The sequence below is a fragment of the Vanessa atalanta genome, chromosome 4 (genome assembly GCF_905147765.1).
Source record: "Vanessa atalanta chromosome 4, ilVanAtal1.2, whole genome shotgun sequence".
NCBI lineage: Eukaryota > Metazoa > Arthropoda > Insecta > Lepidoptera > Nymphalidae > Vanessa > Vanessa atalanta.
In genome coordinates this window covers 11638475-11660999 of record NC_061874.1, presented here as the reverse complement: position 1 = coordinate 11660999, position 22525 = coordinate 11638475, and the positions used below count along the sequence as shown (strand labels likewise).

At 31.3% G+C, this 22525-nt stretch overlaps 1 protein-coding gene across 6 annotated transcripts in view; it reads left to right on the top strand.

Moving 5' to 3' along the window:
• LOC125063858 (protein shank) overlaps positions 1–22525 on the top strand; it is a 198696-nt gene that overhangs the window by 163273 nt on the left and 12898 nt on the right. For all 6 annotated transcript variants that reach the window (XM_047670533.1, XM_047670534.1, XM_047670532.1 and 3 more), the window contains 2 exons: positions 20969–21094; positions 21681–21861. In XM_047670533.1, the coding sequence (XP_047526489.1) occupies positions 20969–21094; positions 21681–21861 (307 nt within the window). The remainder of the gene's footprint in view (positions 1–20968; positions 21095–21680; positions 21862–22525) is intronic.

The window sequence follows — 22525 nt, the reverse complement described above, 5'->3', positions numbered from 1 at the left end:
CTAAACCAAATATCAAATCCGGAGCCTCATAAATAAAAATTACATTAGGATAAATATATCATAATTTTCTTACAGGCCAATAAGCTAATAAAACCAAATAAGCTAAAGCTAAAGAGCTAATACAGAAAAATATACTTGTATTGAAAGTATTAGCTTGAAATAAAGTTACGAGGATTCATTTTATTGCGCAATCAAGAAATACAAGGAAAAGCTTTTGTGGTATCGACCGATCTTTGTGTTTTCTCTTAGAGTCGAATCGTAATACACGGTATAGAAATGTCTATGGGCAAAGAACTCATGCTGTCAAGATTGAAGATAACTTTGTACATAACAAATCAAATGGCGGCGATATTGTGATTGTGACTATCGGCCATCGGGTTGGTTCGGGGCTATGCAATGTAGTGTATATATATATATATATATTTTATGAAACTCTCTTCTGATAGTTTAAAGGCAGTTCCAGGGTTGTTATCCAGGGTCAGAGCACTAGAAGTTATTGAGACTTTCACTTTAGATATTTCTAGACGACATGGCTAAGTCGTTGCACATAAGAAATAAAATTAAAAACACACCAGAGTCCATTCATTATACACATCTTTAATCTATAAGTCTGTCTGTTACCTCTTCACGCCTAAATTGCTTAATATATTTAGATGAAATTTGGTATGGAGGTAGTTGAGGCAAGGGTAAAATTATATTAATTTATTAGAAAGATTTAATAAACCTCTCTTTTAAAATTGGTGGTTACAGATTGCATGCTATACGTAAAGTTTTATGAATTTCGCGAGAGTAAAGCCGCAGGTACAGCTAGTTTTAAATATAACAAAATAAAAATTTAAATTTCATTATTGTTGGCCTACTTGAGGCCTACGATGAATCGTCATTTTAGATAATTTTATTAAAACGTAAAACCTAATGTAATATGAATATAAGTTTTTATGTTGATTAGAGTTTATTTAATTTAAAAAGTCGAAAAGAAAATCTAATTTTGGTATTTATCACCGATAACAAGCTATATAGATGACCTGAGAAAAATCGGTGAACTAGGCGGTACTTTTTTCAATCTATGTTTCTTTACCTATATACAAAAACACAGAGAAACAGCCTATTGTATCATGTCTTATAGTATAATAATTTTTCAATAAAATACCTCTCAAAACCATATTGAAAACTAATTCATTAAAAAACCTATTAAAGCTCATACAGATTATATTTATAATACACACATTACTATTGGTAAGAAATATAAAATAACTTTATAAATTGATGAGGTATAAATGTCGCATTAGTTCGGCCCTACAATTCAACAGTAACAACATACGTATTCGGATAATACCCACGAGTTGCATCCGTAATGCGAGTCGTTTATCTCATAAAGAGCCCGGAGCGTGTCCGGACGTTTTGCTGGCTATTAGTGTGAAAAATATTGCGATCGGACATACGACACTTGTTGCACACCTTTATATATAAATTACATTCATTTAATAAGACCGCGATTTTCTTCTGGACTGAAGGAAATTTCCATTAACCGTAACCGGTTTTAACCGGTGTTTGGCTCTTGCGCAGAGCCATATCAGTACCACCCACTAATCAGTTATTATTCTGTCAAACCGTAAGTGTATTGATGTGTTCTAGTTTGAAGGTTTAGTGAGCCAGTGTAATTGCAGACACATGCAACTGCAAATCCAGCACACGAAAATTGTATAGAATGGGTTATACTTAATTCAATTACCAAAGGATTATTAAACTTAACATTTTATTTGAGTATGGTTATATCTTATATTATATCCTAGGTAATTTTTATATATGTTACAAATAAAAATAGCAACATAGATAATAGAACGTGTACGTTTAAATGACAAAAATTAAAGTTATAAGAATATGAAATCTGTTGTAAATATAATATGTTTGACTAGTTTTCGGCCCAGGCTTTGCACGCGTTTTAGGGGTTGGTGATCAGGTGTTAGGTATAAAATAGCGAATATCCTTGGAGTTCAAGCTTGCCTCAAACCAAATTTTATTAAATGCGGTCCAGCGGTTTGACCGTTAAAAAGTAAGTTAATATTAGTATAATATATAATAATAAATAAATATTGGACAACATCACATACATTACTCTGAGCCCAAATTAAGTAACAACGGTACCAGATAGACCCAAGACAACATAGAAAACTGATGAACTTTTTCTACATTGGCTCAACCGGGAATCGAGCCCGGGGCCTCGGAGTGGCGTACCCATGAAAACCGGTGTACACACTACTCGACCACGGAGGTCGTCGTCGTCGAGGTATAAATAAAAGGCACTCGGCTAATACTTCAAAAACTAATTAAAACAGATGGCATCAAGAACAAACAACTAAACCAAATTACCTAACCTAATAGTTTTAAGAAGGTACCCTTTCACAAATTAACGTAACTCCGGCAACTCGACACCTAACAAATTGCGTCTCACCCAATATGGTTAATGACCTGCAAACGTCGACATTCAAGATACGAGAAACCGCAACGAGGGGGTATGTAACGAATTTATTTGAAGTAAAAATATATTTTTTATATGCCTCTTTTATGATATTGGAAAAAAATAACGTTAATGCGCCACGGACCTTGAGAACTAAAATGGTATGTTCATTGTGCTTGTAGCTGCACTGGCTCATTTACCCTTCAAACTGGAATACAAGTATTCTAAACATTGCTGTTTGACGGTAGAATATATGATGATTGGGTGGTACCTACCCAGGCGGGTTTGCACAAAGCTTAAGCCCACCAAACCGCTCAAACCTTAAGAAACACTGAATTTTGTGTTGTTTTTTTTATTTTTAATTCAAATAAGATATTTGATTATTACCAAAGGCTGATAGCAACCCATTAAGTATGGGCTGTGGTTTTGAAACCACGTAGAATCTATGTAATATTACACACGGTGCTGCTCGCCAGTTCTGTTACTAGAACTTGGCTGACACGCTACCGCGTTTCTAGATCGGGTATTTTAAATCTTTTAATTAATGTTACAAATATCTTCAATATTACATATTGTTGTAAATGCCAAATTGTTGCCGTCTACTATTGTTCTATTATAATTTTTGTATATTTTGTAATATATTCTTTATCAATTAATAAAATAAAATAAATATTTCGTGTAATAAAAGAAACATAAAAAAAATAAGGTCGCTTCCTCTTATTGAGGCACAGTAAAATATATTGTAGCTAAAATTTTATATACCGCCCATTCTCGCCACTTAGAAAGCTATTTCCAGATGCTATAACTCTTAAAACGCACAATTTCAACCTTATGTTGTTCGTTATAAGGGTGTTAATATATTTTTACGGATTTGCGGGAAGATCCCCGGGGTTTGATTATCGTTTATTACTGGACACACCCGTCCATTTCTCTGTTATGGGCCGCGGGGAAAACAAATTTTATTCACCAATCAAACGACTTGTTCTGTTTATAATATGTTTGTTTTTTTTCTAATGATTATTTGCAATCTTATCACAAACATATACCATCTACTATCAACTAAAATTATAGAACTATATATTGGCTGTTAAAGAATTCCATTAATAAGTATGTTGTTATTGTGTTAGAATTATTTTTAATGTAAAGATAATCTTCATACATCTAATGTAGTTTTTAAAATATCTGATATCAGCGAGTGATAAAATCGATACAATGTTATAATTAAAATAAAACACTTAAACGTTATCTTGTTTAGTAAATTAATTCCACATACAATTGTATTTTATATCTATACGAATTAATGAGGAGGCGTTTTAATTATAACACCCATCTGCTAAAAACTATTAAACTACTATACATCAAACTTATACTAGAAGGTGCAGCGTGTTTTTGAGAAGGTATGTAATATTATCACAGAAGCTTCGCTTCGCAGTTTCGATTCAATTCAATTTGGACTATTAGTTCATTTTCATTTATATATAAGATATTTTATTGACAATGAATCGAATGCGAAATACTATTTACTAGAAAATAAAGTAACTAACTTATAACAATGCTTGGTGGTAGAGATAATTTCATCGGATATCCTACCGCAAAACGGCAAAACTTAGTTTTGTTGTGATTCGGTTTGAGTGATGAGTGACCCAGCTTAACTACAGTCACAACGTCTCAATGGTGCTCTAAGGAATAATTAATATTGCTTACAGCGCCGATGTCTATTAGCTGTGGGTTCATATTTGCCCGAACGCCTAGAAATATCATATACACACACAAGCAACGATTTACATAATTAGTTAAATAATCTTGCTATTTTAAACCAATATAAGATTAATATCATAGTCTTATATTTGTTTAATTAATATCATAATAAATTACTTCAACGGGGTTGCAGAATAAGTGCTATTTATTTATTGAAAAAGTTACATGATCAACTTATTACTAAGCCCTTAAAATTAACTACTTATATGGGTAACGTTCAAAGTGATACGTCTTTAAACATGGGTGTAAACAACATTGGTGTAAATACACTGGCAACAAAACTCTCCATTTAGTTTAATTAAAACTAATTAAGTAAGGTATGTAGGTTCTCCATTCCTAAGGCTGGTACTGAGGATAACTTAAAAAAAACCCCAGTAATGTTTTTCTACAAGTCGGGAGTCAAACCAGTGTACATATTTCTTGTCTGGTTCCGCAACTTATCGTTTACGATAGCGTTTTTGCATGAAAATTATTGACTACAAATTTATTAAAGACTTATTCAATGTCCAAGACATATTTTACCGATTTATGTAAAGATAGTCAAGTAAAAGACTATTAATGTCCTAATGTTGGGTTAAGGCTTCCTCTCGTTTTTTGAAAAGTTTCTTGCACCACGCTGCTCCTCTTCCTCAAAATGTAGGTTTATTATGTTTTCTTTTCCGCCGTGTACGAGTTGAATTATAAACGCTAATACAACGCTTTAACAAAAAAACTGAGTCAGGCTTAGGTTTGAACGCGGAATCATCAGTTAGGATTCTCGTCTTTTAACCACTGGGGTATCTCGGCTTTGCGTATACAATTTTATTTAAACCTGTTGAGCGTTTTTGACGTCATTGATATATAAGTATTAATATTATAATTAAACCAACAATTGCATTTATAATATGCATCATAATTTTATCTTGAATAAATTTTGTTCTCGATTTTACGTAATAATTTTTTTTTATAGAATTTATTTAAGAATTTTATTACAATGTTATACTTAATTAAAAACAGATGATAATTAAAAAAACACTTGATCGCGATTACACGCGGCCTCAATTCCGTTAAAACCTCCATTTGAATGAATAAAAGTTTGAAAACTCATTCAATAACTTTCGCATTGTCCGCGATCGCGGCGCACATTAGTTTCAAAAGCTATGTACTTAAAAGGGCGGGTTAAGGGCCTGTTTCACTCTCAACAAACCCTCTTATATTCAGCAATAATAACCAATTATATTATCATTATATGTAGATGTTAATGTAACAATAAACTATATATTTGTCCTCTCCTCCTAATAGCTCTATATTATCTCGTCCTAATGCTAGTTATCATTCGATTGCAACGAAAATACATGTCACATGGAGGCGAAATCAAATCAATCTATTCAATGATGGTACTCACCATGAAAATTTGTTTACTTTACTGTTACAACCAAGCACACATTTTATCACAAAGAGGCAAAGCTATGAGTATTCTTTGAATTTAATTAGTAACTGTCATTGAGAAAGTTTAGAAAAACTATATTTAAGTCAAATAAAATTTAAATAAATATATTTTTTTTCAAAATAAGAATTGGATTATTTATTGTCAAATATCCGGTTCATAAATTAACATCTCAGAAGAAACAGCAACAGATTGTAGAAGAAATAATTAGGCACTTACAAAACTATTCAATAGATAAATTGTGTTCATAGTAATCAAAAAAACTTACTTTAACAAATCTGTACAATAATTATATTTAGAGATACAAATTTATAATTTGTATCACTAAATATAAATTATCCCTAACAGTTACAAGTACTGCGTAATCATAGCCACTTATAACCGCATTATCTTTACGACTACCATTATCAAAGGCGCCGCCATTATAAAGGTGGATTAGTTAATATATATCACTACCAAAATAGTGGTAATGAAAACGCAGTAGTTTCACAAGACGCCCACTGTCTTGCTCAATTTGTAACGATATCTCCATTGTAACATGATCCGAGCCGTACTTTTGAATGACTGATTTCCAATCTAGGAAAAAATATGACTCAATGTTCAATAATAAATAGTATACGTCTCTCACTCTTCTATTATTGTTATCTCGCTTGCACAATTGAATATAAGCCATAATTATAATATAACACAATTGCTATACCCAACATGAATTAGATATATGTGATAATGACTATTATATATAATAATACGTAAATAAAAAAAGCTTACATTTACGCAAAGTACCAAATAATTAGATTCGTAAATAGATAAGTATAATCAGTTCTTTTACTTGAACTTGACTTGACACGCTACCGCGTGTCTCGATATTTATATTACGTGTATCTGAACCGATGATTCCGAAATCAAATCATCAGTATAAAATTTTCATGTGCTTAATTTGTGTTTATATATCATCTCGTGCTCAGTGAAGGCAAATATCGTTATGTCTAATTTCAATGGGATTCTGCCACATGTACGTATATCCATCCAACATTCATTAGAGTTCCCATCCTTCTCTTCCAAGGAGAGAAGGCCTTGGCCCAGTAGTAGGACATTTATAGGCTGTTACTAAACTAATAAAAAGGTTCATGGAACTGAACCTTTTTCAAATCAATTTACAAAAATCATTTTAAAATATTAATAGGAAAGATTGTTTACGTTTATCTTATCAACTAAATTCATATTATTATTTAATTAAATAGCGCGCCCTCCCTACATACTGTTACCTTCGGCCCTTAGGGCGGAGCAATAACCATAAATATCAGCCTAACTAGAAAAGTACTGGTATTTAGTAAATTAACTTATTATGTATATAAAACTTGTTATGCGGGCAAAGATAAAACAGTTCAGTATATTTTGTTCTCTGTTTGTCAAACGATTTACATTTCTATGGATTGCTTTAGTCTTACAATACATGCAATTTAATAAGTATGATCTCCTAAAATTTCGAAGCCCTATCAAGTATGACTTAAAATAAAACTTCATTATAAACTACTTAATACTAAATGAATGATTTCCTTCTATTTCATATTCCCGTTGTTCATAATTAGAACTTGAACAAAAAACAAACAAAATACTGCAAAATAACTTCGAGGTTAACAGCAAAGTTAGTTCGAGAAATGTTAATGGCTTGTTTTTATTACATTGCGTGTTAAATAACGTTTTCTCAATTAGGATCTCGTGTGAAAATATACTAAACTACATAGGCAGTAGCCCATTTTATTACCTTTGAACACTTTTCCAAATGTTAATAAAAAGCGGGAAAAGTCAGCATTCCCTTCGTGAATAAATATGTCAATCAATACCAATAAATAAGTTAATGCCAAACGTATTAAATAAGGTAATTATATTGTATAATAAAAATATTTTAATAATAAGGAACATGTTATTTTATAATTTTTACACAAACACGCGTTTTAAAATTTTGTCCATTTTTGTTATCTATTGTTTTCTTAGTATTCTATGATATGCGGTGACTATCATTTTTGCTATAAACGGATCTATATAAAAGTCTTTTAATATTTTAATGGAATATCAAAATGTTATTTTTAAATTAAAATCTATTATTCTCATTCCAATAAATATATATTATTTACTTTATTTGATATTTATTGTTGTCTGGTATTCATTTATGACTATATTTATATTTCTACTAGGAATGATTTTTTAAGTTATATGTGCTACCATGTTTACACAGGTTAGGCAATATCATAAAATTATGTGCTACCACCATGCTTGCACAAGTAACAGCATAAAATTGTAGGTACGAGTGCGCAAACGCGTTTCTGCGCGCTATTTTTTGCTCCTTTGTCCGCGTTGAGACTCTCAAGGATCAGTTCATTTCATTTATTTTACATTCTTATTTTTCTTGAGGGTTTTCTTGTAAATAAATAACCGGTACAAAAATTAATCTGCACTGTTCTTCGTCAGATATGACCCGGCCCTGATACAATATTTGTATATTTAAGTATGAATAAACTCAGTGATGAAGTTTAACTTTATACACGGGATATTTAAAGTATATCTACAGTCTCTAGATTCGCAGTTACCTAACATTGTCGGGAATTTTCTAAATTTTCCAGAATAGCTTTTCTGTAAGAGAGTACAAGCACCAAAAGAGCGTATCCACGTAAGTCGATTTTCACTATTTTACAATCGCCTGAAGCAGCGAGTGCCAAAATTACTTCTTACAAAATAGTTTTGTTGATTCCGCTCGATCCATTAAAGTCTTTACTTTTCCTACTTTTATGTATAACAGTTCAATCTAACCTAGAAGAATTCTAAAACGTCAAGCAATTTTTTAAACAAGCACATAAAATATAATAAACAAGTCAAAAATCCCAGACGAGCATAGAGATCAGTCACAGAACCAAAGGCAAGTTATACCCCTTCCAAGACACAAGAGAATTACATAGTTAACTTCTTGACGCCAGGCTTATTTATAGGCCGAGACCCGAAATTTGAACTCTTACCCCTAATATAATAGAGACTGAAAATTTTAATAATACTAATACGGACTGTCCCTTCAAAATCAAAATTTCGAAACATCTGAGAATCTTACCACATCTCACGTGATTTATGATCGCTGGAATATAATGCTATCATCATATTTGTGTGGCAAATATATCGTTACTATTCAAAAAGAGGTTTTTGTTCTGTCAATCACCGATTTTTATAAATACATATGTGTATTTTAATGTAATAATGACGAATGAATGACAGGATTTTAATTTGAATATTGTTAATAGAGAATTCCGGCTATGATCACGGATTATGAATATTTCATTAACTGCTTTACAGCGATTTCAATTCGATAATTTACAGATACTAGTTTCACAACAAATGTTTTTTTTTTATATAAAAATATAATATATTATATATAAATGCGATACAAATGTCGTTAAACCAACACATTAAGAGCAAACTGTTCATATTAATAATGAGAACAATGACAATGGAATAATCAAAATAATTTTATAAAAATGAAACAGGAATGATTTATTTGTTGTTAATGTTTATACGTAATGTTCATACCTAAAAGAGGTATGATTAAAAAAACTCAAACGACAGTTATATTTTAGTCTTATCATAAAAATACGAACACTTCGTGAGTTCCTTTTTTCTGTTAAATCTATTAATTTCATTATTTTAACACAAACGAATCATGAAAATCATTTGTACGTAAAGTACACTTCACGTACAAATGATTTTAAATTTTAATGTAAACAATTTCGATTGCAAATTCCAAATGTTTCAAAACCAATGAAACTCAAAGGTAATTCGTTGATACACAATCAATTACAACATTAAAGAGTACTTAATTAAATAGAAAATTCCAGAAATATATTTATCCTGTTATTCGTATTACCGATGGTTTATTTACGCGTACGTGTTTATCTCAAAATCATCTTTTCAAATTTAATACTTTTGCTTATAATATACATAAAACTCAAATGACATCAAGTTTAATAAATATTAAACTACTGGGATATACTTTTAAGTAAATTTATTTTAAAGTTTGGGATGTTTTTTTATATCATATATAAAATTTCGTTTGATTTAATTTAAGATGAGCAATAGTATTCCATTGCTAACGTAACATTTTACGTTTACATAGTATAGTTTTGGATATCTCTTTGATAACGTATCCGAAGGGTATTATAACTAACTATATCACGCAAACCTAAAACCTTGAATAGAGATTCTAAATATCTTCAAAAAAAATTGCGACAGTATCTTATCTTTTAAAGATATTTTATGAACAGCTACAATTTTTATAAAAAATATATTGTAAAAAAACTTCTGTTTTGCAACTCTTCATTAATCTTTTTTTTTAGTATTAGCAGCCTGTAAATTTTCCCACTGCTGGGCTAAAGGCCTCCTCTCCCTTTGAGGAGAAGGTTTGGAGCATATTCCACCACGCTGCTCCAATGCGGGTTGGCGGAATACACATGTGGCAGAATTTCGTTGAAATTAGACACATGCAGGTTTCATCACGATGTTTTCCTTCACCGCCGAGCACGAGATGAATTATAAACACAAATTAAGCACATGAAAATTCAGTAGTGGCCTGCCTGGGTTTGAAACCGAAATAATCGGTTAAGATGCACGCGTTCTAACCACTCTCGTCACATCTCGGCTCTTAATCTTTATCAAAATAAAAATGTAGTAATAAGATTTAATTTTAGTAATTAATTTAGTAAAGTTCCGATATTATGTTTTACTTCTATATGTATATAAGAAGATTCGCTAATGCCCACACAAATTTGATTCTATTCTAATATAGAACATCGAACTACTAAGAAACTATTTTATAAAAAAAAAGCAACGGAAAATACGTCATGTTTACTTTCCGACGAAATTGCGAAAATTTTCGAATATCAAACTAAGCTGACACACTGTTAAATTAATTCAAATGTTAAATATAAACTAAATATGACTTTATAAATAATTAAATTTATTAACAATTAATTAAATTAAAATAACAATAAATGTACCGTCTGTTCTCGTGTAAGAAAGATGTTAAGTACTACTTAACCGAAAATAAGATAAATTGCTCGCAAATCACAGTAGATTAGTACCACTACTCTTTTAACCTGAAATTTCTTACTTCACACAGAATCTCAACTAATATATTATATATATTTATAGATCAATTACATTTATTTTAATTGCAAATGTATGAATAATGTTTGTATTTCTAAAGTAGTAAAATATTAAACAACCATTAGGCGCAGCTTTAGTGAACCTGCATTTTAAATGATTAATTTCAATTTAGCAAACACCATAATTATCCGACATATACTTAGTACTTACTAATAAGTTTAATAATTAAATTTATAATATGTACATATTTTATAAGCCTCCTAATAATGTTGTTAATATATACACATATACCGAATAAATATTCTATAATATAATATCCATATCATCCTGGCATAACGGCTGGACCGACTGGGATGTGTGGCGCTGCGATCGGGTTCCACGGTTTAACTTATACCAAACTATATCTTGCTAGTGTAGTGTTGAAATCAAATTAAATTACATCAGAATAAAATGTTTACATGTAATAAAGATAAGTAAAGCAACAACAAATTAAAATGTACAATTTAGTACTGCTATAAATAGGGATTCACGAAGCACTTTGTTGCTTCACCAGGACGATTGCCTTGCTCGCCTTTTCACGTAAACTCCGTTTACACATAACTTCTGAGGGCCGCATCAGGTGGTCCATTTACCCATTTGCCATATATCTATAAACAACAAAAACATTGTTTTTCTTCAAAACACAGGGTTGTTCTATACTCGTATAGCATATAACATTATAAATGAACTCACACGAGAGTACATTTACGGCAATATGGTGTACTGTTAATTTATTTCACTGCTGCGCTCCGCATACTCAAACTGTTGGCTTTTGGGAAATATTATGTAACTAGTTAAAACTTCCGGATGCGCCCGTTTGGATAGAATTAATTAACAACTCGACATAATTACTAAGAACACCAATTATGGCAGAAGTGTTACCCGAATGTTAATAACATACGACTATGTATAAAACATGCTATTTAATCATTTAAAATCAAAATATATTTCATTAAAGTAAACAAGCAAGTATGAATCGTCATTTTCAAGATGAAATGAAAATCAAAGTTTAGTCGGAATTTAGTTTCAATCGAGAAGAATCAACACGAAACTCAGAACGTAGTAGTTACTTTTCAATCCATTAACTAATTTCATTATAAAACTCAAAACGCATTTGCAGTTTGAGTTAACAGAAAATTTTAATGGGAATCTTTCGTTACGTAATGTATATCATCGTAAAATAATAAATAAAACCATAAATTCGACTAATTAATATTTGAAGTTCAATACCGGTTGTACGTCAAGGGATGGGATTATCAGTGCTTTGAATTGAATTCATTGAGGATTAAAAATTAAGTTTGGATTATTAAATATCGCTCATCGTTTCTAGATTATTTAACAAGTAATATGTAACAAATTAGTAAAATGAAACCATAAAAAAAAACTTGACAAAGTTGGGTATTTTTGCAGAATTCACCTTCGAAAATCAATCCGAAATTATTGTCTAAGTAAAATAATCCACGACTAATATTCAATTTTTCGTTGTTATAAATCTTTGTATAACAGGGACAAGTTAGCTCGGGTAAATCTTCGGTATAAGTAAATACCGATGTAGCTAGGTACTCCGAAAACTGAGCGTACGAGAGCGATGTGAGTACATAAGTTTTGTTAACATTGAATCGGGGGCAGTGCTGTTCCCGTTATTATTCGCGGAGAAATGCCTGCCTTTTGTTGTAACCGAGTATGGTCTCGTAATGCCATGGTATCCATCGAATGTAACTGTAACTGAGTGCCGATCGGATGTTGAACGGAGATAAGGATTTTTTATCGATAACGATCAGAATCGAATGTACATCACGTAATTGAATCTTATTTTTGTTTAACTATGATGCAATCGTTTGTTTTTAAATTAATTTTAGTAAGTTCAAGAAAACATATAAAATTTATTTTTTTTATTCACTCAAAAACACTATCACACAAAAGTAAAGACCAAATATTCTAACAGAAAAAAGGAGAATATATATATATGAAGACGGGACACCCCAACACGTATGGGTTTCCTTACAACTTACGAGAATATTTCCAATTTCTCATTAAAGCTTGAGCCGAGATGGCCCAGTGGTTAGAACGCGTGCATCTTAACCGTTGATTTCGGGTTCATACCCAGGCAGGCACCACTGAAATTTCATGTGCTTAATTTGTGTTTATAATTCATCTCGTGCTCGACGGTGAAGGAAAACATCGTGAGGAAACCTGCATGTGTCTAATTCAGCCAAATGTGTATTCCGCCAACCCGCATTGGAGCAGCGTGGTGGAATATGCTCCAAACCTTCTCAAAGGGAGAGGAGGCCTTTATCCCAGCAGTGGGACATTTACGGGCCGCTAATGTAAAAAAAATGTTCTCATTAAAGCTTATGATAAAACTGTGATATAAACATATGGCAATTAATAATATAAATTTTGACATTTTGTTTATTTAGCTGATATTACTACTTATGTATGGTAATATTTAAAGCTTAGTAAAATAAATAAGACATTATTTCAAAAAAATTATGCAGTTATCCATATTAACGAAAAAAGAACCAAAAAAACCGATACGATACAAATTACAGTTCACGGTGAACTGGTAAAAACTAATATGACCGCAATAAATGCAAATTTTACATATTCTTAATGTAGAAAAATTTAATTTTATACGTATATATAAATATTATAAAAAAAAACGTTACGCTTTTTATATATTATAATATGAATAAGTAGATTATTTATTTTAAATATAATCAGGTCTAAAGTGGAAACATATTTCAAAATTATTTTTACGTCGTGTTATGCGACACTTATACAAAAACAAATCAAAGTAATACATCTAAAGGCAATGATTAAAGTTTTTCTTTCTAAATATCATCAGTAAATTGGTTTAATTGGCAAGTGCTTCCTTCCAATAGACCAGATATAGACGTAGGACGTGATAACAACCAGTTCTGTCAATCATTAAGCAACTAGAGTACTTATCTCATCTGTGCATTTCCGCACTAACCCGTCGTTCAAGTAACACCATCCTAAAGTACTTACGAAAGAATTCTTCGTCTCATTTAATATTAATTACTACACTAAGGTGTGTAATATCGAATATTTGCTTATTAGTCTAAAATACCTAAGATGTATGCTCTTATAATCGTTTCGAAGTTGGTTTGAATGGCGGATAAAAACCTACCTAAAAAATGTCGACGTAATGAATTCAACAAAAATCTAGGAAATATTTTGGCTGACTGCCATTTAATTACGCTCTCCTCAAAAAGAATCCACCGAGAACGTAAGTACGCGAGATTTTAAAGAATGACCTAATTAACAACTAGCGAAATGAACAGCTGCATACATCTCGAAGTATTTATTTTTCCGCGGTCTTTCAGAGCGACAACTTTGATATACACGGCTTATAATCCCTTTGATATACCGCACGATATGCACTAGCGTTGGCTTGTTAACAATTTGTTTAAATATCGGTCAGAGAATGGCCTGATACTAACGAGTATCGCTCCGTGAGTAGTTAGTCGTATGTGGGACCGTTTAACTGATACACAATCATGCCCATTTAAACTAGATGAGCACTGGTACAAGTACTCGAAGGGCAAGTTGCTCATAGTAAAAAAAAATATTGTCTTTGCTGCATTTTTTATGTCTGGTAATAACTTGAATTCTTTAATGTCACGATGAATATTAAAGGTGACAAAGAAGCCTATGTCGATAAAATATCAACTACCCCGCATTGGAAAGCGTGGTAGAATTATCTCAAAATATTCTCATATTAGTCAGAGGTCTTAGCAAAGCAATAGGATATTTACATAAATAAAATAATACCTAAAATCCTTACAAGTTATAAAAAAAAAAAACTTAAACACGTTTCGTGTATAAGTTTATACAAAAAACGTTAATCGAATTAATTATCTTCAAACAAATGCAAAAAAAAAAACAATAAAGCTACGATCAGTTAACAGATTTTACGGCTTACTTAATTCCAATACACGCGTCAAATCAAGTCACGCATGACACTAAATTTTTCGATACATGAGTCATGCTATGCTTTCACTAGACACATTTAATATTAACTAACTATGAGAATGTTTCGAGAAAGGTAAAAAAAAATGTATACACAACTAGACTTTTAAACAGAAAACGTAAGATACAAAATATAAAAATCAGATATTTTTATTAGACGATGATTGCACATACGTAACTGAAGATAAGATTTATCACGCAGTGTTTGCGAAATAAAACCAAATATGTGTCAAAAGTAACGTCGATAAAAATGTGATATAATCGATTTTGTAAGCTCTTAAGATAGTAATAAGTGTTGTGTTTTTCTTATTTTATCACTTTTTTTTTTGCTAAGATTGTGAAACACGCTTGCACATTCTTAGGGCTGATATCAATGTGACAACTAATCAATCAGCTGACCACTGTTCCACTTGAAAATTATGCTTCGTTTACGTCTTATTTCATTGACCTAAATAGGTAATTAATTTGTCTACGTAATATCATATTCAAATATATTATTTTATCTTTAAAAATCTATGAACTAATATAGTTATCTATCAATCGTTCCTAAAAGCCGATTGATTATATTTAATCATAACATATTTCACTTGTAAATTTAATGTGTAATACTAATATGTTCGTGTAAATTATAAAGTAACTATTTAATAGTTGATAAAACAACTACTTATCTATTTTATTACCATTATCATTTTGAAACCTTGAAATTCTATTACATTTCATAAAATTATTAAAAAAATAATTGTAATAGCATTTATTGATAAAGGTACTTTTTGCTGTTAATAGTTTTATCACCATTTATAACATTAATATAGATGCCGGGTTATTTTTTATGAGAAGAAATAGATATTTATATCTAATGAATACTTCGTTTTTATGTGTTGACAAATGAAAATGTTTTAATAGCACTCGCCTAGCAAGTTGTATCAAACGCAGCAGCAGTTTGTCCGCTGCGCCGTCAACTCCGCTCAAGCCGCACATCAATTACTGAGCCATGCTCGGTATAAATTGATCGCTTCCCCGCTATTTCAAATACTTTGGCTCTATTCTTTGAACATACATAAATATTGATAAATCTTATGTTGTTCTAACTTTTTATGTGATTAACGCTTGGAATACATTGTAAAATATCGAATAAATCTCTTTATGAGTAATATTTTTTTATATGTGTGTTCGAATATCTTCTCTTCAATAATAAGGATATATACAATACAACAAATATACAATTCTAACTCTTATACGATATTTTAATATATATTGGAATTTAAATATTTCAATTTGAATTTAAAATCTAGACTGTTAAGTAGGGCGCATAGATCAATAAAAGTACCAGCCTTATACAACCGATATTACATACGGGATTTAAAGTCAACTCGCTCCTTAACCAGAATAAATTTAGATATATACAAATAACAATTTCAAACATGAGAATAAAACTCTTTGATAATGCAAACTATTCCTATGAGATTAATTCGTCAGTTGGTACTTATTTAATAAAAAAGTTTATATATTTTTCATAATGACTTGGTAGTAAAGCTACCACTACCACCATGAGATTCTCATCACTTATTCTACTTCTAAACAACATTACTTATTATTTTTATTTTTCCGGTTTGAATTGCGAGTGAGCCAGTGGAAATGGTCCTAAGGAACATACATAACTTCTCAGTTCCCACGGTTAGTAGCGCATCAGCGATGTAAATGATTCTTACGCTGTTAATGTTGGTGACTTACCGTCAGCCAATTTGTAAGTTCGCCTACCTATTATAAATGTATCTCATTTTACCCAATGTTTTGTCATGAAATATGTTAGAGATTATGAAATAGTATTCTATTTGTAAACAGAAATATATATAGTATCTTAATATCTGGTTATTCTCAGAGACGAGATATCAATCACCTGACCCAGTGACATGGAACTTGAAGACGTCATGTCTATTGTATGCAAACGAATCTATTTAATTATCTCAGATACGCAGACACCCGGTACGCCCACGACACAGTTGTACACAGAGCCTCCTGTACGAAATATACATTAATCAGCAGACGTGCAATTTACAATCAATCGTAGTAAATAAACAATTAAGACACAAACATAAAAAATAGATTTAATCTTTACGTATTTATGTACAAATATTTATTTAATTAAAACAAATATATAAATGTCCATAAATTCGTTATTGTAAATAAAAGAAATCATCGTGAGGAAACCTGCATGCTTTGCATGAATGGAGCAGCGTGGTGAATTTAGCTCCCAATCCCTTCAAAAGGTGTAAAGACCTTAGCCCAACAGTGAGACATTTAGAGGTTGTTTCTTTACTTTATATGAATTTATAACGAGTAGGCAAAAGCGTCCTTACTGCTCTTAACAATCTACAATATTGGTGTGTATTGCGATACCAAGTATTAATACTCGTTAAATATTGAGAACCGACTTATGATTACCTATACGTTATTTAGATGTCTCGTTATGTTATAATGATTATAATCAATCTCGCATATTACTTTCTGTCATTTCACAATCCAATTTTAAGTTTGACCTTCGTACATTGAATATATAATATACTAAGTCTGTGTATATTTAGGTATCAAAAATATGAAATGAAAATTTAGGTACGTGTAAAAAATTTTGCAAAATAACATCGATAAATGCATTATTTATTTTAAATGTTAAATAAAAATTACTGAAGTTATTGCAAAAAAAACCTGCTGAGATTTTTTCACCGGTTCTTCTTAGTTCTGGGTATTTTCTTTTCTGAATCGATGGTAGTGTAAAAAGGAATTTTATTCGATTTGTTTGGGATTTTTAGGACCTTTTTATTGGAGATATTTGATATGTTATTCGGTAAATAACCATAACCTAATGATATGCTAAAATATCTATAAAATTGAAAATATTTTCGGCATAATGCTCGATAAATATTAATATCACGCCAGATTTATTCAATATCAGGTATGTCGTACGCGTACCGACACCCTACGAGCAGCGAGAAACAATATTTAATACTTCTAACCGAAAATATAAAATCTTTGCCTACTTTACGTGACCCAAATGTTTATTTTTACGTACTCACATACGAATAAAAATAGTTTGTCTTGATTAACTCTAACAAAATAAAAAAAAAAATTGTATGATATTTCATAAACATAACAAATATTAGACTATATACAAACATTGTCACCCGTTTTTGACCCTTACGGAAAATTGGTGAACAAGAAAAAAATTACGTAAGACTAGTATATAATAGTATTTCGAGGTCACGCAATAAATGAAATAACAACGTTAGTTAATAAAGTATAAATCACCTACATATTCGGAAGAGCTAGTTTATCTCGTCCAAATATCATAAAGCATGACGCAGAACAAACGACAAAAACACGCGGAAATGCCTAACATGGCGCGCGGCCGGCCTCAGCCTTATACGGTCATCGCAAAAACCTTTCTATACGCACTACATTTATTGAAAACAATTTCTCGCTATGAAAGCTCATATTTCATAGTTAGCCAGGGCTATCTTTCACTTGAACGACCTATGTCTTAGCGCTCCACCCACAGTACAATAGACGAAGAATTTAGTATGGAATCCAATGTTAAACTCGTTATTTGAGTATTATTTCTTACTATTTCCATTGGAAAGAAAAGAAAACATTTTTATCAATTATACATAAATCATATTATAGCTAAATATCAAAGTTAATATCGTTTTCATTTCATATCCCTTACCAAAATCGAAAGTTTCTATTTTAATGTCATAAATTAAAAAAAATATATTTCAAGATACTGGGTGTTCCTATTGTATAAATATCATGTAAAAACATAATATAAAATTACATAAAAAATATATTTCTGAAAAGTTGGTTAAATTAAGTAATTTAGCTTTAATCTGAACATTTATTGGTGGTTGTTGCGCCATCGGCTGCCACGAACGACCGAGATTAGTTCATTTTACTTTGATCAACGTTTCAGAAACTGTAGGTAACAAACGCAAAGTATTGCTTGCGATCATACCAATGAAGATTTTAAATTAAATATATATACTTTTATAGTATATGTAGGACGGGCAAATGGGCTACCTAGTACCTAATAGTAAATGATCACCACCGGTCATATACATTAGCGCTGTAAGAAAGAATAAACATTCCTTACATCACCAATGCGCCACCATCCTTGAGAGCAAAGGTATCATGTTCATTGTGCCTGTAGTTGCACTGGCTCACCGGAACAAACAATGCAAATTTTAGCTGTTTTGCGGTAAAATATCTGATGAGTGAGTAAGTACCTGTCCAGACGGGCTTGCGCAAAGACCTACCACCAAGTATAATAAAATTTAATCCTAAATGATAGGTCAGTAAGTCGTACCTACTAGTCGTATTTTGTATTGTTCATATAGAAGACACTGCACTCAGACTATTTCTTACTGCCGTGTTCCTTTATCTTTTCGCCGCTTCCTACTTATACACTATAACTCCCGTGAACAGAGTTGTTAGCTGCCTCTGCTATATATCATAGCTGTTAATCTCGGTGTTTGCTCCATTATAAAATAAACAGTGGCTTTAGACTTGTTCTATGCACGTAATGGCGTAGTACAAGCATCATCACAAGTGTTATAAAATACAATATTATTTAAAATTTTGTTATTTATTTAAAATGAACATAAACTTTACTTTTTTGATTAAGTCCAAGAAAATAACTTAGAAATATGTATTATATTTAAATATCCAGAAGCAATTTATATTCAATAAATAAATTATTAATACTGTAACAAAACTGGGTTTTAATCAAGTAATTTGATAATTTGTAACATTACAACACGCCGAATGCTATTGATGTTAATTAATGCAAAACGAACTACGCAGCTTAGAGTACGAAAACATAGGCACATTTATTATATCTTGTTTACAGCAGTTTACCAGCTTTGCCCAATAAATTACTAACTGGAACACCGTTAAGTTTTATGTTATTGTCACAGTGTTATCTTAAAACGACTCATACGTTGAAATAGTCTAATTAATATCCATAACATAGTTTTGATTTCTCGTTATAAATCTTGAGCCTTCAGTCATTTATCTGCATTGGAACCGGAGCTAGGTTTGCCATTCATCTTCCTTGCTCTGGACATTGTTATATAGGCAAGCAAGTCCGAAAACTCTCAAGAAATATTGCAAAGGGTTTATTTGCGTTGCGTATTATGAAACTGAATAAATCATAAATAATTATCTAGTCTGAAAATACAAACGTCAGCAACGTATCAAATTATCCAAATATTACTGCGAAATATACCTCGAGGGTAAATTAAAGGCGAGTTATGATTTATTAATAATATTTCCAAGGATTATTTCCCCTTTATTATAATATATATTTTTTTTTTTATTTATTATGCATGAACAACATCACAATTAAATCTGATAATGGTTTATTTTCAAGTTTGTTGTGCAGTTGTGCGCAAAAGGTACAGATTATAAATTTATAGTTTGTCCAATCTTCTGGCAACCCTACTTGATGCAAACAATTCAAAATGTTGCATTAATTGCAGCACGCGCATCCGAAGCTCGTCTCGAACTATCAATCGCATCTCAAAACAATCTTGATCGTTGCTTCGTTAAAGCGTAGCCTGCTTGTCTGGAGCAACTATTCAAATCGGATCAATTAATTGTTTTATTGTTAAGAAAATTGCATTCTTAAGTTTGTAGCAATAAATCTAATTTGGTGTCTTCTAATATTTTTTATAATGCCTTTAATTATTATCAACTTTCATTAATGTTTCACGTAAAAACGTTATCATTGAGATCGCTACGTATAAACATTTGTTTTTATTTAACTCCTTATTACAAGTGTGTATTTTTAATCTGTTTATATTTTTCTTATTCATTACAATTGACTTTACGCTTTTAGTTGTAAAGTGTACTTTTAATTGGTTAACGATTACCCAAAAGATTTATGGCTGAAAACGCTTGCTTAGTGGTGTGTTAACTTCTTGTAAAGGCGTAATCTTGATTAATAATACTCTGCCGACATAAATATTTTGTGCGAAAACTCAAATACCTAAACAAAATAAATAAGAAAACGTAGCCAATCATCGAATCGATACTAGAAATCAAAAAGCTAGCTTTTAACCAATTAAATTAAACAACTATTTTTTTATTTCCAGGAATTGAAAGAGAGCTTCAACTATGGTCTGTTCTGCCCACCTGTCAACGGCAAGGCCGGTAAGTTCCTGGATGAGGAACGACGTCTCGGTGACTATCCTTTTAACGGACCTGTTGGATACCTGGAGGTGAGGACCAATTGCCTACTAACTTACCTTGTTATTTCATTTGGATTTGAATATATATTATACATCTATAACAATATAACTATGTACTATATGAACCAAAAATGCTTATGCAATATGATATATGTTATTTATATAACACATATAGTGTTATTTAAATTATTTAAAAAGCTGGTTTTGCTTTGAAGATAGATTGAGAGTCAGATAGAAAGAAAGAGTCTTAAGAGTTTTTTAAAAACGAGTTTGATATTTGTATGGACTAGATATTTTACTGTTTAATATCAACCATTTTTGCTTTATCTTAATAATATAATATTCCATATATTATTTGCGTTTTCAAGCAACAATATTATTTTGATATTAAATGTATACCTTTGTATTTTATATTATGTGATCGTTTTATTATTATTAGGGTATGCTACACAATTCTTAAATTCGTTTGTTATACTCGTATCCTTTATAAAATAAAGGTTTATGATAAAGACAAATGTGTTTTGGAGGTCCACAGAGTATAAACGACAAAAGTATATTGTATATTATGCCCACAATTACTCGCACTTTTAATAATTATATTTTTTTTATTTTTCAGTTGAAATATAAAAGACGCGTGTACAAGATGTTGAAACTGGACGAAAAGACACTGAAAGCATTGCACTCGCGAGCGAATCTTCGACGTTTCTTGGAACACGTGACGCACGCACAGATAGACAAAATTACGAAGGCCTGTGCTAAAGGACTCGATCCCAATTTTCATTGTCAGGATACTGGCGGTAAGTTATAGTCCAAAAAGATTATAAATTTCTTTTAAAAAGTCTAGTTACTCTTATTTTTACAGGCGAGAAATGGAACACAGCACACAAGTGTAACAAAGTGTGCGTGTGTGTGTGTGTGTGTTTTTAGAGCAATAATATAAAATTGTGTTTGAATGTATTGCCAAAGTAGTAAAATTAAAATTCGGAAAAGGAATCGAAAACAAAGAGAAAAACTGCAATATGAGAGATATTTTTCATTTTGTTATATCAATTTTCATATTAATTCCTATAACTCACTATACCCCTACAGTTATTAACAATATATATTTATAATTTTGTGTTAAGTGAGGCTCCCAGAGAAACGATGTTAGCATTAGCAGCCCGTAAATGTCCCACTGCTGGGATAAAGGCCTCCTCTCCCTTTGGGGAGAAGGTTTGGAGCATATTCCACCACGCTGCTCCAATGCGGGTTGGCGGAATACACATGTGGCAGAATTTCGTTGAAATTAGACACATGCAGGTTTCCTCACGATATTTTCCTTCACCGCCGAGCACGAGATGAATTATAAACACAAATTAAGCACATGAAATTTCAGAGGTGCCTGCCTGGGTTTGAACCCGAAATCATCGGTTAAGATGCACGCGTTCTCGCCACTGGGCCATCTCGGCTCGAAACGATGTT